A 15,308-nucleotide genomic window follows, 5' to 3' on the forward strand; every position below is an offset into this window, starting at 1 on the left:
CAAGTAAAAATGAAAAATTGTGAGAAACACGCTTTGAGAAATATACATCCCGTAAACGTAGTCTGCCTAATAAACATCAGGATGTAATGTCACCCCATGGGTCAATAATGACCTGGTGCTTGCACAGGGAACTACATTTACTGTTACCTTTATGGAAGGCTACAATAAGGAACAGCAACTTAATTAAATCAACCCACTGCCTTGCATGAGTGGAAAGCTCATAGTGTAATTGCTCTGTATATTAGAGTTGTTTGAAGCCATGCGCTCAATCCAGCCAACTTGTCCCCTGTTGAAAAAGGGGACAACAACAACAAAAGGGCGATGAATCAACTTGCAGAGCTATTTCTTGACTGACTGACTGATTCACTTTGTAGTCTCCCTTTCCCACTGAGATGCAAGGCAGATTAAAAAATTTAACAAAGCAAAAGGACCAGTACACAACATATAACAAACATCGCCATAAGGGTGGATTACAAAGTCAGAAAACAGTGCCATTTTTGCACCAGGATGCCCAGTGGATGCTGGTATTTCCAGGGAACTCTTAATTTATTGCTTCCCAATGTAAGTATGCACTTGTACCAAGATGCATTGAAGCTGATCCTGCATGCTATTCATAAACGAGTACAGAGGAGCAAAAGGGGAGGTTCAATGGATATCTTAAAACATCCTCATTAAGAACATAAGAAAAGCCATGCTGAATCAGATCCATCAAGTCCAGCAGTATGTTCATACAGTGGCCAACCATTGATACGGATTCACATATATTACTATGACTCTATATAACTGTGACAACCAAATGATGTTAGGATCAGTCTCTTATTCCAACCCCACTTTTAAGCAGCCACCCCTTACACACAAAGATTTGCATAAGCAGTAATTTACTATAAGTGCAACATTATGCAGTTACTCCAGACTTAACCCATTGAAATCAAGTATCTTGGACTGGCATCTCTGTGTAGGACTGCAGTATACAATTTTCATTTCAAAAAAGGGAGCTGGAAAGATAGGTTGAAAAGGCTCTAAACCTCCTTCTCAAAGCCTCTTTCACTTCAACATTTCGTAGGCTGTATATGAGGGGATTGACCATAGGGGTCAACACTGTATAGAAGAGGGAAAAAACTTTCTTCACATCCCTTAGATTCTTGGATCTCGGAAGCAAATAGACCAGCATCAGTGTTCCATAATACAAGGCAACCACTGTGAGGTGAGAGGAACAGGTGGAAAAAGCCTTTTGCCTTCCAGTGGTGGATGAGATTCTGAGGATAGAAACAATGATTGAGATGTAAGAGGACAGGGTGAGGAGAAAGGGAGGCAGAGTGAATACACAAGTAAATATGAATGCTGACAGTTCAAATGAAGTTGTGTCACTACATGAGAGAGACCTTATGTCAGGAATCACATCACAAAAATAGTGATCAATTTCATTGGGACCACAGAAGGATAACCAGGATATTTTCAAAGTCAAACTGGTGCTGACCAAAACTCCACTCACCCAAGACACAGCTGCTAATTGGAAACTCAACCTGCCATTCATTAGAACAGCATAATGAAGTGGTTTACATATTGCTAAATACCTGTCATAAGACATCATGGAGAGGAGGTAGCATTCAGTACCTCCCAGGCAAGCAAAGATGAAAAACTGTATGAAACAAGAGTTGAAAGAGATCATTTTTTCCCCAGTCAATAGGTTTGACAACATCTTAGGCAGAACTGTGGAGCTACAGAAGGATTCCAGGAAGGACAGATTCCCCAGGAAGAAGTACATGGGAGTGTGAAGGTGTCTATCAGCCACAACTAACACAACAATTAGAAGATTGCCAGTCATGGTTAACAAGTAGATCACTAAAAATAGCAGGAAGAGAGGAATCTGCAGCTCTGGAAGATCTCCAAATCCCAAGAGTATGAATTCAGAAACAGTTGTCTGGTTTGGCCATACATTCTCTGCCATGGGTCCATCTATAGAAAGTAAAACAGATCTTGTAACAACTGGAGTAAAAATGGAGGTGCATAGTGGGCAGTAGTTTGAGACAGGTGTCATCTAGTATTGTGAGAATGAAAAGAGCATCTTTGCCCAAAGTCCCTTTCTATCAGCAAAGAATTTTAAAAAGAAATGGGTCACATTGTTTTCAGTTGCAAACAATCATGAGGTCAAGAAGAAAAGGTCAAGAAGAAAATGTTGAAATGTTATACTCTTGCTCAAACAAGTCATAGCAATCCTGAATCTGTTACTGGATTTAATGCATAGCTTGTTTCCTCATCTCAGGGACTTCCCAGAGATACTGAGTGGTATCCAGCCAGTTTTGTTTTCACCATCTTGCCCAGTTTTCTTAATCACCACAATTCCTATCCCACATATCTGATCCCAGAATCTTTAGCATAGACTTTTTGGGTGATCTTTTTCTGCAATAAAAAAGCTGGCTGGATTCCCCCCAATCGCATGCTTTGTCCACACATCCCCCAACTTGAATAATTTCTCCTTACCGTTTTATGGCTGAATGATTAAACAACAGTTTTTTTCCAGAGTATTTTTTTCCCTGCTATTGTTGATAGAGAATTCTTAAACTAACCCCATATCTTCCACAGAGTTCTGGTGTATGCATGGCAAAGTCTATTATGGGATAATTCTTGGTTCTCTGCTAGATATTTATGTTCCGCACAAAGCAAGAAAATTTCCCTTGATGTTTCTTGTAATTAATATTGTAATATGCAGAGAAGGGGGAGTCACATAGAACCAATGTGCTTTTTCAAAGGGAATTTAAGTCATCATGCACACAATTCCCATGGGCTAGCAGTGTTCATTTTTTTGCAACAAAAAATAAACAGGAGCCATATCACACCTTAAAGACATACAAGTTTTTTTTTTCTAGCATAAACCATGGGGACTAGAACCCACTTCCACAAAAGTTTACATTAGAATAAAAAAAGTATTCTTTAAGCGGCCACAAAACTATTTTTATTTAGGCCAAATGACATTCCCAAAGCAGTTAGGAGTATGCATTTTTGCAAGTAAAATGTAAGGTGGAATTTACTAGAGACTGTTAAGTATACTTGTTAGTGTTCTCTGTGGGTTGGATCCAATGACTAACTTCCTTTCAATGAGGAACTTTCCTCCAGCAAAGGAAGCATTTCTCTGATGGAAGCAGACTTCCTCCTTTGGAAGTAAGTCCAAGTAGTAGTAGTAGTAGTGGTGGTGGTGGTGGTGGTGATGGTAAGAAGACAAGGGATTTGACTCAATATGAAGGTTGATTTGAGAGAACAAAAGGAGAAAAATTGTCTTGAGTAAAGATGATTTTAATTACACACCATTTTTATTGTTAATGTGAGTTGATTATATGTTAACTTTCTGTTTTAATTTACACTCAAAGTTGCATTCAAAAAGTAACACTCACCAATCATCATTACAATAACAAATACTATAGGGTGCTATGAATATTTGTAAATACAATGCTATCTTTTTTTCTATAGAACCTAATCATAAAAGTACTAAAGACCAAGATACATAAAACATAAGCTTATATTTCACAATGTAAACAGTAAAACTTTCCGTCACCAGAACTCGTTTCCTTTTAAGAAGTCTTTGTAAGAAGCTCCGTGTCAAAAGTTCCATTAGGATCATACCAGGTTTTCTGCTTGATCTCACTTGACTCCCCTCCTCACTGCAGTCCCTCTCCTTCATAGTTTTTACATATTCCCATGTTTCCCATCATAGCTTTAAATGGTCAAAAGGAGCCGTTCTTCCCTCTTTTACAATTTGAAAAGCTAGCAGACTCCAAATCAGGAGGTGTGCCATAACTAGTGTACTCGTTTAACATGGATTGTCCCCTTTTAATTTCAGAAAGCCCAGTCTTTGAATGCTCAAGAAGGACAGTGATTTCCTGAAAACTTTACTCATGGCTACCTTTACCTCTTTGTTTCTTAGGCTGTATATAAGGGGGTTAAGCATTGGAGTCAGGATAGTATAGGATAGAGAAAAGGTTTTCTTGATGTGTCTTAGGTTTCTGGATCTTGGGAGCAGATAGACGAGCATCAAAGTCCCATAATACAAGGCAACAACAGAAAGGTGAGAGGAACAAGTGGTGAAGGCCTTTTGCCTTCCAGTGGTGGATGGAATTCTGAGGATAGCAACCACGATGAAACCGTAAGATGATACAGTGAAAAGAAAGGGAGGCAGAGTGAAAACACAAGCAAATGCCAAGGATGTGAGTTCCACGACATATGTGTCACTGCATGAGATAAATCTTATGTCAGGAATAACATCACAAAAATAGTGATCAATTTCATTAGGACCACAGAAGGACAACCAGGATATATTCAAAGTCAAGCTTATGCTGACCAAAATTCCACTGACCCAAGACACAACTGCTAGCTGGAAGCTCAACCTTCCATTCATAAGTGTAGCATAATGGAGTGGTTTACATATTGCTAAATACCTGTCATATGACATCATGGAGAGGAGGTAGCATTCAGTACCTCCCAGGCAAGCATAGATAGAAAATTGTATGAGACAGGCTTTGACAGGTATCCCTTTTTCCCCAGTCAAGAGGTTTGACAACATCTTAGGCAGGATGGTAGAGCTGCAGCAGATTTCCAGGAAGGAGAGATTTCCCAGGAAGAAGTACATGGGGGTGTGAAGGTGTTTCTCAGCCACAACTAGCACAATAATGAGGAGATTTCCAGCCATAGTTACCAGGTAGATTACAAAGAACAGCAGGAAGAGAATCATTTGCAAATTTGGGAGATCGACTCCAAGTCCCAGGAGTATAAATTCAGAAACAGTTGTTTGATTCCGCCACATTTTGTTTGTGATATACAGCACCTATAGAAAGTCAAAACAACGTAATTTGTGGGGTCAATTTTTGAAGCAAAGCATAAATAAAGAGCCCAACATGTAAGATTTATTTAGAATTTTATCAGCCACACTGAACCATTGTGATGAATGGAATGATAAATGGTGGCTTCTGATAGTGGTTAGAGCAAATCCTAGTTACAAGACACAGCAAAATAGAGACAGTCCAACAAACCAGGGTTTGGTAGTTGGCACCAAACCAGGATTTCAGCCTGGGATCATTGGTTTAGATTGTTAATCACATTTTGTAGTAAGGGAGCAATCCTAAAAGTAGGTCTACTCAGAATCTAACTCAGGTCTATGCATTGGGGCTTACTCCCAGGAAAGGTTTTTAGAATTGAAATGTAATTGTGTTGTCCTTTGTTTTCATGACTGAATTTGTTGAGCTTGGATATTGCTGAATATTGTTATTAAAACAGGAGGAGGAGGAGGAGGAGAACAACAACAAGAAGAAGAAGAGTTGGTTTTTATACCCTGCTTTTTCTTGACCTTTTTAAATAGTCTCAAAGCAGCTTATAACTTCCCTTCTCCTCCCCACAACAGACACATTATGAGGTTAGTGGGGCTGAGAGAGTTCTGAGAGTGACTAGTCCATGGTCACCCAGAAGGCTTCATGTGTAGGAGCGGGGAAACAAACGGGGTTCTCCAGATTAGAGTTCACCGCTCATGTGGAGGAGTGGGGAATCAAACCTGGTTTTCCAGATTAGAGTCTGCTGCTCTTAACCACTACACCACACTGGCTAAAAAGACAATGACAGCTGCAAGGGAATAAGAGGGAAAGAGTGATGAACAAAGAGCATGTCATCTGTATTAGCCAGCCAGCAGCTCGGATACCAGAGTTTAGCCTTAGGATGCATGGATGGCAAATCTCATGCTCCCTGTATTCCAGAAGATAATGGAGGAAAATAATTCTCCTTTTTAAAAATAATCTTTCAAGCAGTAGTTGGAATAAGAAACAAACAGTAAAGGAACTGTTTTTTATCTCCCTTTTGAATATGAGCACTAAATTTGTCATGCAATTCATTCCGTAACTGAACTCCTGGTCCAGCCAGGGCCATGTTTTAGTACTCCACAGATACTTAAAACAGCAATAAAAAACAGCGCTCTTACCTTTGGTAATATTTTTTACCCAGACACCAGCACAGAAATGCATACATTCGCAAGTGGCTTCTGTTAGACATTTCTTCCAGAGTCCAAGATGGATAATATGTCAGAAACAAGACCTGTGTTCTGTGTGCAATAAACTGAAGAGCAATACCTTATGGATTTAATATTTGTGCTCTACGGAGCAAGGGGGAATATCTCCCTTGATATTTCTGATAATCAGCGTTTAAAAATAAATAAAAATAAAGGGGAAAACAAGAAAAGAACTTACAGAGAATAGTATTTTCAGATGGGAATTAGCCCATAATGTACAACCTGATAATCTCTAACAATGCTTTCATGTTTCACAACCCTGCACTACATATAGTGGCAGCCACATTAAACAGACGCTGTGGTTGGATCCAACCAGATTTTCATCTGAAAGGGGGGGAAAGGATTCTCTATGACCACCTCAAAAAAGTTCTGCTGGGGATCATAGAAGCTTCATATTAGAGCAGTTATTCAATTGTAGACATTTTGTTCCTGCTGAAATTCATACTTACAGGGTCAAAGTGTTGCCTCAACTACCTTATGGAGTATCTATCTAGCTTGATGGATGAAATACAAACATTGAGAGGATACAGGCTCAATTCCTCTTAGATATTCTGGGACTTTCTAAACCTGTAACAGTGGTTATTATGAGCCACAAGGCAGAGGTATGTTCACTAACAGCTATTGCAAGGATTGCAGGTCACTGTTCTTCTGCAGACCAACACAGCTACCCCCTCAAGCCATAAATATCTGTCTGACTATTGGCCGCAGAGATCCACCCTCTAGTTTTGCCTCTTTAGTATTGACATTTGAAAGCCAGAGTGTCTTGGGGGGAAGAAAGATGTGGATCTGGGGATGGGGGGAGCAAAGAACTGTAACAACCTACAGCTGTATTTTCCTTAAATAATATTTTACTTGGGTATAGGAACACACCTGTCCTTGAAATTTTGACAGTATCTTCTAGAAGTTCCATCATGAAATGATATGGTCTTAATTGTATGGATGCCTTTCAGTTGGTGAGGCTTGCTAAAGTGGAGAAGGTGCTTCAAAGTGTGTGGCCCACCACATTTAATCTTGCCCCTTGCCCCTCGCCCCTCAGTCCTAACAGTGTCATATGAGGTTGGGTTGGTTGACTGAGTCCAGGAGGTAATAAATGCCTCTCTGCAAGGGGGTGCAGTTCCAAGCACTTTGAAAGGGGTAGTTGTGAGACCCCCTCCTGAAGAAGACAACCTTGGACCCAAATGGCCTAATCAACTACCACCCAGTGGCTTATATTCCATTCTTGGACAAGGTGCTTGAGTGGGTGGTAACTGCATAGTGTCAGGCGGTCTTGAAAGAGATGGATTATCTAGACCTATTTCAATCTGGATTCAAGATGGCGTTGGGAGAGAAACATCCTTGATTGCCCTTACTGAAGTCCCTTGCCTGATGAGTGATGGGGGAGGGCATCCTTGTTGATTCTCCTGGACTTCTCAGTGGCTTTCAGTACCATCAACCATAGCATCCTTATTTGTTTGTTTGTTTGTTTGTTTATTGCATTTCTATCCCGCCCTGATTCTTGGCAAGCTGGGCTCAGAGCGGGTCACAACATGATCATAAAACATTAGTTAAAACATACATTAAAACATACTTTAAAACTCATTCTTCATTTTACATTAAAACAAGATGGCATTTCCTTCCATTCGCAGCCACTAGACAGGCCTGGTCAACAGTGGGCCCCCAAATCAGGTTGTGGGAGGATGGGGAGGCCAGCAAATAATGTAAGTGAAAATGACTTCTGGAGAGGATGGCTAGGTTGAGAGTAGGGGACATTATGATTCAGTAATTCCACTCTTACTTGACCAACCAATTCCAGAAAGTACTGCTGGAGGACTGCTGCTTGGCCCATGATATTTATGCTATGGGGTCCCACTGGGTTATCTCCCACTGGGTTATTTATTATCTACACGAAACCACTGGGAGAGGTTATCCAGGAATTTGCTACTATTCATTTAGTAGGTCCTGTGGTTTGCAGCCTGTTATTCACATGTGAGTCATTGTGCACTGAAGTTGGATTCTATGAACTCTACTGTAGGCCACTAGTTTGCTCATGGCTTTTCTAAGGGCCTCTTTAAATTCTCTGTTTCTCAGGCTGTATATGAAGGGATTGATCATGGGAGTCAGGATTGTGTAGAAAACAGAGAAGACTTTGTTCAGAGCCCTCAGCTCCTCGGACTTTGGTAATATGTACACAATGATGAGGGTTCCATAGAAAATGGAGACCACGATAAGATGAGAAGAACAAGTAGAAAAGGCTTTGCTCCTGCCACTGTTTGAGGGTATTCTTAAAATGGTAGTGATAATGCACCCATATGAGGCCAGTGTGAACACCAATGGTGGCATGGTGCACGCAGAACCCAAGACGGTCATCACCACTTCTGCCTCCTGGGTGTCACTGCAGGAGAGCATTAACAATGGAGCATAATCACAGAAGAAATGGTCAATTTCATTGGGGCCACAATAGTTCAGCTGGGAAAGCAAGAATGTTGTAAACATACTAGCCACAATGCCAATTATCCATGAAGCAAGGGACAATTGAACACACAACTTGTTATTCATGAGGGTTGCATAATAGAGTGGTTTGCATATAGCGACGTATCGATCATAAGACATTGCAGACAAGAGATAGCTCTCAGTTGCAGCCAAAAAAGAAAAACAATAGAACTGGATGAAACATCCCTTAAAAGAAATTCCATGATAGTCACTTATAAAGCTGGCCAAAATCCTGGGAAGGATTGTTGAAGTGTAGCAAGTCTCTAAAAAGGCTAAGTAGCCCAGAAAGAAGTACATTGGCTTGTGAAGGTAAGGGTTAGACAGAACAACTGAAACTATGAGGATGTTTCCAGCCATTGTTACCAGGTAAATTGCGAAAAACACACCGAAGAGGAGATACTGCTTTTCTGGAAGAGTCTTGAATCCTGTAAGGACAAATTCTGTGACTCTTGTGTGGTTGTACATATCTGTCTTTGCCATGAGTTGTTTGATCCAATGACTACATAGCTTCTGCCAAATAAACCACATTGTTAGAATTCAGTGACTCATATCTTACAAAGTTCCAAAGATACTTAAATTTCATTAGCAGTTAGAGTTACCAGATCCCCCTTGCCACCGGCAGGACATTCCTTCAAAAAATCTGTGATCTCCATAGAGTTTTTAAGGACATGCTAGAGTGTCCCTATCACTTCCAGGGTAAACCCAGAAGGGACATTATTTCATCACTGCTGTGGGCAGACAGATAAGTCCCTCTTCAGCTGGCCCACCTCCCCCACTGGCAGGCAGGTCTTCTAATTGGCAGGCAATTTTACTCCTTTAACAATCACCTGGCAATCCTATTAGCAGCCCAAATCAATGTCCAGACTGACCAAGTAAATTGTGTAGGGTGTGTACTCTTTCTAGTGTATTTGTGAAAGCAGATCAGAGAAATTATTCATGCTCTTTGATGTGTGTATACCCAGGTCAATAGCCATAACAACAACACAATAAAAATGATTTATATAAATTTAGTAAAGAATTGCTAATTTTGTTGCACTGTATAACCAAATAATGTAATTTTATTAGCCAGTTGATGGGAGTTGGGATGGAAAAACAGCTATAATCAAGATTTACTGAAGATTTACTGAAGATATTACTCTTTACTGAAGATATTAATGGCATCTTGTCAGAAGTTTCAATCCACATCTCATCAAAGTGATGATAATGTCTCTAGAATTCAATAATGTGAGTGAATGGGCCATCCCCCCCAATAGGATTTAGGGGTCAGAAGAGCACTGTATGAATTCTACTTTGGGTCTACAAGAGTCAAGGACACTCCAAGCAAGAAGGAACTGCAATTATAGACTAGCATGCATCAGAGTGGTACTTTGGACTTAACACAGAATTCATAAACTATGTATGGACAGGTCAATCAACTGTATTAATAAATTCTAATTTATTAACTATGTTAGCAACCACTGATTTATACAGATGTGTTTACCTTGATCAAACATCCTCAGTTATGTTCAGCTATAGCACTGCTTTATAAATTTGAATCCATGACATAATTTCCTGGCATTCGAACAATAGTCTTTGAAATAAATTAGACATGCTTTTCATCAGTCAAGTGCTAAGTCAGGCAATTTAAGAAACAACTTAGAGAGTATCAAAAATTCCACTATAATTTATAGTACCTATACATGATAGAATACGATACTTTTCTTGTATGGTGAGTGTTAGATGCAGATTTAGATGCAAATATACAATGGTGATCAGTCTTGGAAATCCAGTCCAACTGACACATTATGTGGAATAAAGAAGCTACAACAGAAATTCAGCAAAGAAATAAAGCATGGGCAAACATTAGCAAAGAGCCACAAATATCATGAGTTTGTATGAATCTAGTTCCACGGAACGAGGAAGGAAGGATGGTGGGTGGTGCCTTTTGATTTTTTGCAGATCCAATTTCTGGATGACTAATAAGGAATACAGCAGAGAAACAGATACATGAAGGGAGCCAATGGACATTTTTTACCTCCGTTTTTCGATTTTGTTTTTTAGGGCTTTTAGATTGTTGTTTTTAAGGGGTTTTATTATAACTTTATTTTTTCTTATTGTGTAAGCCGCTCTGAGCCTGGCCTTGGCTGGGGAGGGTGGGGTAGAGGATTGACAAAATTAATTAATTAATTAATTAATTAAACAAGTCCTTAAAAGCTCTCCTCATCAGTGTTCTCATAATATCTCAACAATCCCGTTACCGCTCCATAAAGCCAATACAACATTAATTATGACGGCAATCAGACTTCCCATTTCCAGACATTTGTCTGTTCCTCTCGCACACATCCACATACATTTTTTACTTCATGTATGTTCCCCATCACTCCTTGAACCTTTTTTTTAAGCATATCAGGAACCTCAGATATGGATCCTATCATACATCTCACTCTATTACAGCAAATGTACCTGGTAATAAAGAGATGTTCCAGCTCATGTAATGATATACCTGCCCGCATTCTGTCTCAACTGTTTGGAAGACCATTACATTGCAAATGTATGTTCCTGTGGTTATTTATCTTTCCTCTGCAATGGTGCAATATCTCTGGAAATGTTTACCACAGGGAATTATATATTCACCTGATATTCGCATTCAGAACTCTCACAGAGACAATACAAAGATCTGGGGAAACACTTACAGGAAAAAGAAAATGCTAACAAAGTATTCCCCCAGGACATTTGTTTTCTAAAGGTGTAAAAATACTAGTTTGTGTCTGGGTGTTTTGTAAATTTACACAACATTCCCAAGGAAAACTTGGCCAGGGGAAAAAATGTGCTTGGAAGTCATTGAAAAGTATTTTTTTGCCCTTATAATACTTACTCTATGTACAACCTGTTAATCTCTAACAATGTTTTCACATTTCATAACCCTGCACAAAATATAGTGTCAGCCACACTATACAGACCCTGTTGTTGGATCCAACCAGATTTTCATCTGGAAGGGAAAAAAGGAAGGAAATATTCTCTTTGAGCATCTCAAAAAAGTTCTTCTGGGGATCATGGAAGCTGCATACTCGAGCAGTTACTCGATTCAATTATATCAAAGGTAGACATTTTGTTCCTGCTGAAATTCATACTTACAGGGTCAAAGTGTTGCCTTAACTACCTTATGGAGTATCTATCTAGCTTGATGGATGAAATACAAACATTGAGAGGATACAGGCTCAATGCCTCTTAGCTATTCTGGGACTTCCTAAGTGTGTAACATTGATAATCATGAGCCTCAAGGCAGAGTTATGTTCACTAACTGCTATTGCAAGGATTGTAGGTCACTGTTCTTCTGCAGACCAACACAGCTACTCCCTCAAGCCATAAACATCTGTCTGACTATTTGCCAGAGAGGCCTACCCTCTAGTTTTGCCTCTTTAGTATTGACATTTGAAGGGCACAGGGTCTTGAGTAGGGTCGTACAAAACATTTTGGAAAATTTCAGGTTTGGGTTTTTGGGACCAATTTTTTGGGGGGGAATGGGGGGAACCCGGAATAAGCTGAATACTCATACCGGTAAATATCGTTATTCGGCTTATTGCTGGGTTTACCTAACAACTCAGGTCCATTATAATCAATGGATATATTTTCAAAGCTCCTGCAGGGGCATTTTTTGAGGTTTTGTTCCCAAATTTTCAGGGTAGCTTAAAGGGACTCTCCTTGCACGAACCCCCAAGTTTGGTAATGTTTGGGACAGGGGGTCCAATTTTATGGGGTCCAGAGGGGGTACACCCCCTCCTTCATAGAGAAGTATGGTAAAGTTTACAATGCTTCAATATGGAGGGGGGCTACCCCTTCTGGACCCCATAAAATTGGACCCTCTGACCCAATCGTCACCAATCTTTGAAGTTCATGCAAGGAGCATCCCTTGAAAGTAACCTGAAAATTAGGGAACTCAACCTCAAAAATGCCTCCCCCAGAGCTCATTAAAAAAATCCCATAGAGAAAAGCCTGAGGAAAGTCGAAGCCCAAAAAAAGCCGAATACCTATTTGGCTGATTTGGCGATAGGCTATTCGGCTTTGGCTTTATTCCCGGGTTTTGGTATCTGGTAAAACCAAAAACTGAATATTGCTGAAATGGCTAACTTCAGGTTTATTTTTGGTTTGGGTTTATCGATATGCACAACCCTAGAGGGACCTTTCATGTGACCTGAGGGGAAAGAACCAAAGGGCTCTTGTCTTGTTCTATGATTTGCAGCCTATGGTCCTATGCAAGCCATCTTGCCAGCCCAGGGATCATCATGACCCATCATGATCACGTCCCAACTGATGACCCATTCCAAGGGTGTATTAAGGTCATGTTAATTTATCCTATTTCAGTTTTATTGGGGGGCAGCATTTTTTTGGACAAGCTGCTTTGAGTCTGGGAGAAAAGCAGGGTAAACCTAGTTCAATAACTAACTAACTAACTAACTAACTAACTAAATAAATAAATAAAGGCAATGGCTGAGTTTCTTTTCGTTCTTTTTTTAAAGTTCAGCAAAAAACAAAATAGCTTCTGTATGTTGGCATATAGAGCAAAGAATGATCAACTGCTTTCAATTCTATGTGAAATGAACAAAACAAAGAACTACAGAGGATCTTATGGAATGTGTGCATACCAGTCAATTCCATTCCTTCCCCCCCTTTTTTTTTGGGGGGGGGGAAATAAAATTTATTAAATGTTCAACATGAAACATGAAACAAATAACACAGAAACAACTACAAATGAAACATATACAATACATATAACACCACATGAATTATGCACTTTAAACCAAACTTATAAGGCTATCCATTATTTAATCATTCTAAATAACATCTATTCTTATATTAACATATTAATATACTCTTGATTCTACATCATTCAGTTTCTTTCTATTAATTATTAAGAGCCTTTTCAACTCAGCTTTAACATAATCTACACAACATAGACATTATATAATTCCCATTTCTTCTTGAATTCTTTGGTGGATGTTTTATTCACATAATTCGTCAGCCTGACCAACACCACATATTCCACTAGTTTATCTGTCCAATCTTCTATGCTTGGGTGTTCTTCCTGTTTCCACTTAGTAGCGATAACTACTCTTGCAGCTGTAGTCATAAATCTGAACAGTTCTTCTGTGTGCTTTCCTAATGCTGATGGTAACATTCCTAACAACATTACTTTAACAATCTTTGTAAATTTGATCTTTATTTTTTATTGTTTTTGCATTTCAGAATGAATTTCAAACCAAATTTTTTTCAACATTTTACATCACCACCATGTATGAAAGTTTTGTCCTTGCATTTCCAACAATGGCCAGTTATGTTCTTGTTAATTTTTCTGATGTCAATTGGTGTAATATACCAGTGAAAAAACACTTTATACCAATTTACTCTGAAAGACTTGCTGACTGTAAATTTAATCACTTTAGTCCACAGTTGCTCCCATTGTTACATCGTTATCTCTTCTCCAACATTCTGCATCCATTTAACCATACGTGGTTTGACTTGTTCAGTCTCTGTATCATATTTGAGTAGCAGCTTATAAATTTTGACTGAAAAAGGTGATTTCATTTTTCATTATCAAATTATGCCAAGGGCATGCTCCTCTTTTCTGTGAGTGGGCTACTAGCTATCTCCAACATTTTCAGTGATTGTTTTCAATAGAAATTCTTTATCCAAAAATCACAATCAACACTTTCACAGCTTTCCCAAAGGAAATTGCCAACTGCAAATTGCTTATTCCATTTCCAATTGCAAATTGCTTCTATAGCTTCAGTGGGTTCTATGGTTTGCAGCCTGTTATTCACATGTGAGTCATTGTGCACTGAAGTTGGATTCTATGAACTCTACTGTAGGACACTAGTTTGTTCATGGCTTTTCTAAGGGCCTCTTTAAATTCTCTGTTTCTCAGGCTGTATATGAAGGGATTGATCATGGGAGTCAGGATTGTGTAGAAAACAGAGAAGACTTTGTTCAGAGCCCTCAGCTCCTCGGACTTTGGTAATATGTACACAATGATGAGGGTTCCATAGAAAATGGAGACCACGATAAGATGAGAAGAACAAGTAGAAAAGGCTTTGCTCCTGCCACTGTTTGAAGGTATTCTTAAAATGGTAACGATAATGCACCCATATGAGGCCAGTGTGAATAATAATGGTGGCATTGTGCATGCAGAACCCAAGATGGTCATCACGATTTCTGTCTCCTGAGTGTCACTGCAGGAGAGCATTAACAGTGGTGCAAAATCACAGAAAAAGTGGTCTATTTCATTGGGGCCACAATAGTTCAGCTGGGAAGCAAATGTTGTTGTAAACATACTAGCCACAATGCCAATCATCCATGAAGCAACAGACAATCGAACACATAACTTGTTATTCATGAGGGTAACATAATGGAGTGGTTTGCATATAGCTACGTATCGATCATAAGACATTGCAGACAAAAGATAGCTCTCAGCTCCAGCCAAAAAAGCAAAGAAATAGAACTGGATGAAACATCCATTAAAAGAAATTTCATGATAGTCACTTATAAAGCTAGCCAAAATCCTGGGAAGGACCGTTGAAGTGTAGCAAGTCTCCAAAAAGGATAAGTTTCCAAGAAAGAAGTACATTGGCTTGTGAAGGTGAGGGTTAACGAGAACTACTGAAGCTATAAGGATGTTTCCAACCATCGTTACCAGGTAAATTGTGAAAAACACACCGAAGAGGAGATGCTGCTTTTCTGGAAGAGTCTTGAATCCTATAAGGACAAATTCTGTGACTCTTGTCTGGTTGTACATGTCTTTCTTTGCCATGCGTTGTTTGAT

The 15,308-nt window shown here is 39.4% G+C and overlaps 3 protein-coding genes across 3 annotated transcripts; all 3 read right to left on the reverse strand.

Annotated features, from left to right (window-relative positions):
* Window positions 1–982: 982 nt before the first annotated feature.
* LOC130490762 (olfactory receptor 10A7-like) lies at window positions 983–1,948 on the reverse strand. Its single transcript, XM_056864568.1, has one exon. The coding sequence runs from the start codon at window positions 1,946–1,948 to the stop codon at window positions 983–985; it is 966 nt and encodes a 321-aa protein (XP_056720546.1).
* Window positions 1,949–8,002: 6,054 nt separating this feature from the next.
* Window positions 8,003–9,019, reverse strand: LOC130490763 (olfactory receptor 6B1-like). Its single transcript, XM_056864570.1, has one exon. It carries the CDS (start codon window positions 8,990–8,992, stop codon window positions 8,003–8,005), a length of 990 nt encoding a protein of 329 aa, XP_056720548.1. The 5' UTR covers window positions 8,993–9,019.
* Window positions 9,020–14,306: 5,287 nt separating this feature from the next.
* LOC130490764 (olfactory receptor 6B1-like) lies at window positions 14,307–15,308 on the reverse strand. Its single transcript, XM_056864571.1, has one exon. The coding sequence runs from the start codon at window positions 15,294–15,296 to the stop codon at window positions 14,307–14,309; it is 990 nt and encodes a 329-aa protein (XP_056720549.1). The 5' UTR covers window positions 15,297–15,308.

Source organism: Euleptes europaea, chromosome 18, assembly GCF_029931775.1.
Source record: "Euleptes europaea isolate rEulEur1 chromosome 18, rEulEur1.hap1, whole genome shotgun sequence".
In the NCBI taxonomy this organism is placed as follows: domain Eukaryota; kingdom Metazoa; phylum Chordata; class Lepidosauria; order Squamata; family Sphaerodactylidae; genus Euleptes; species Euleptes europaea.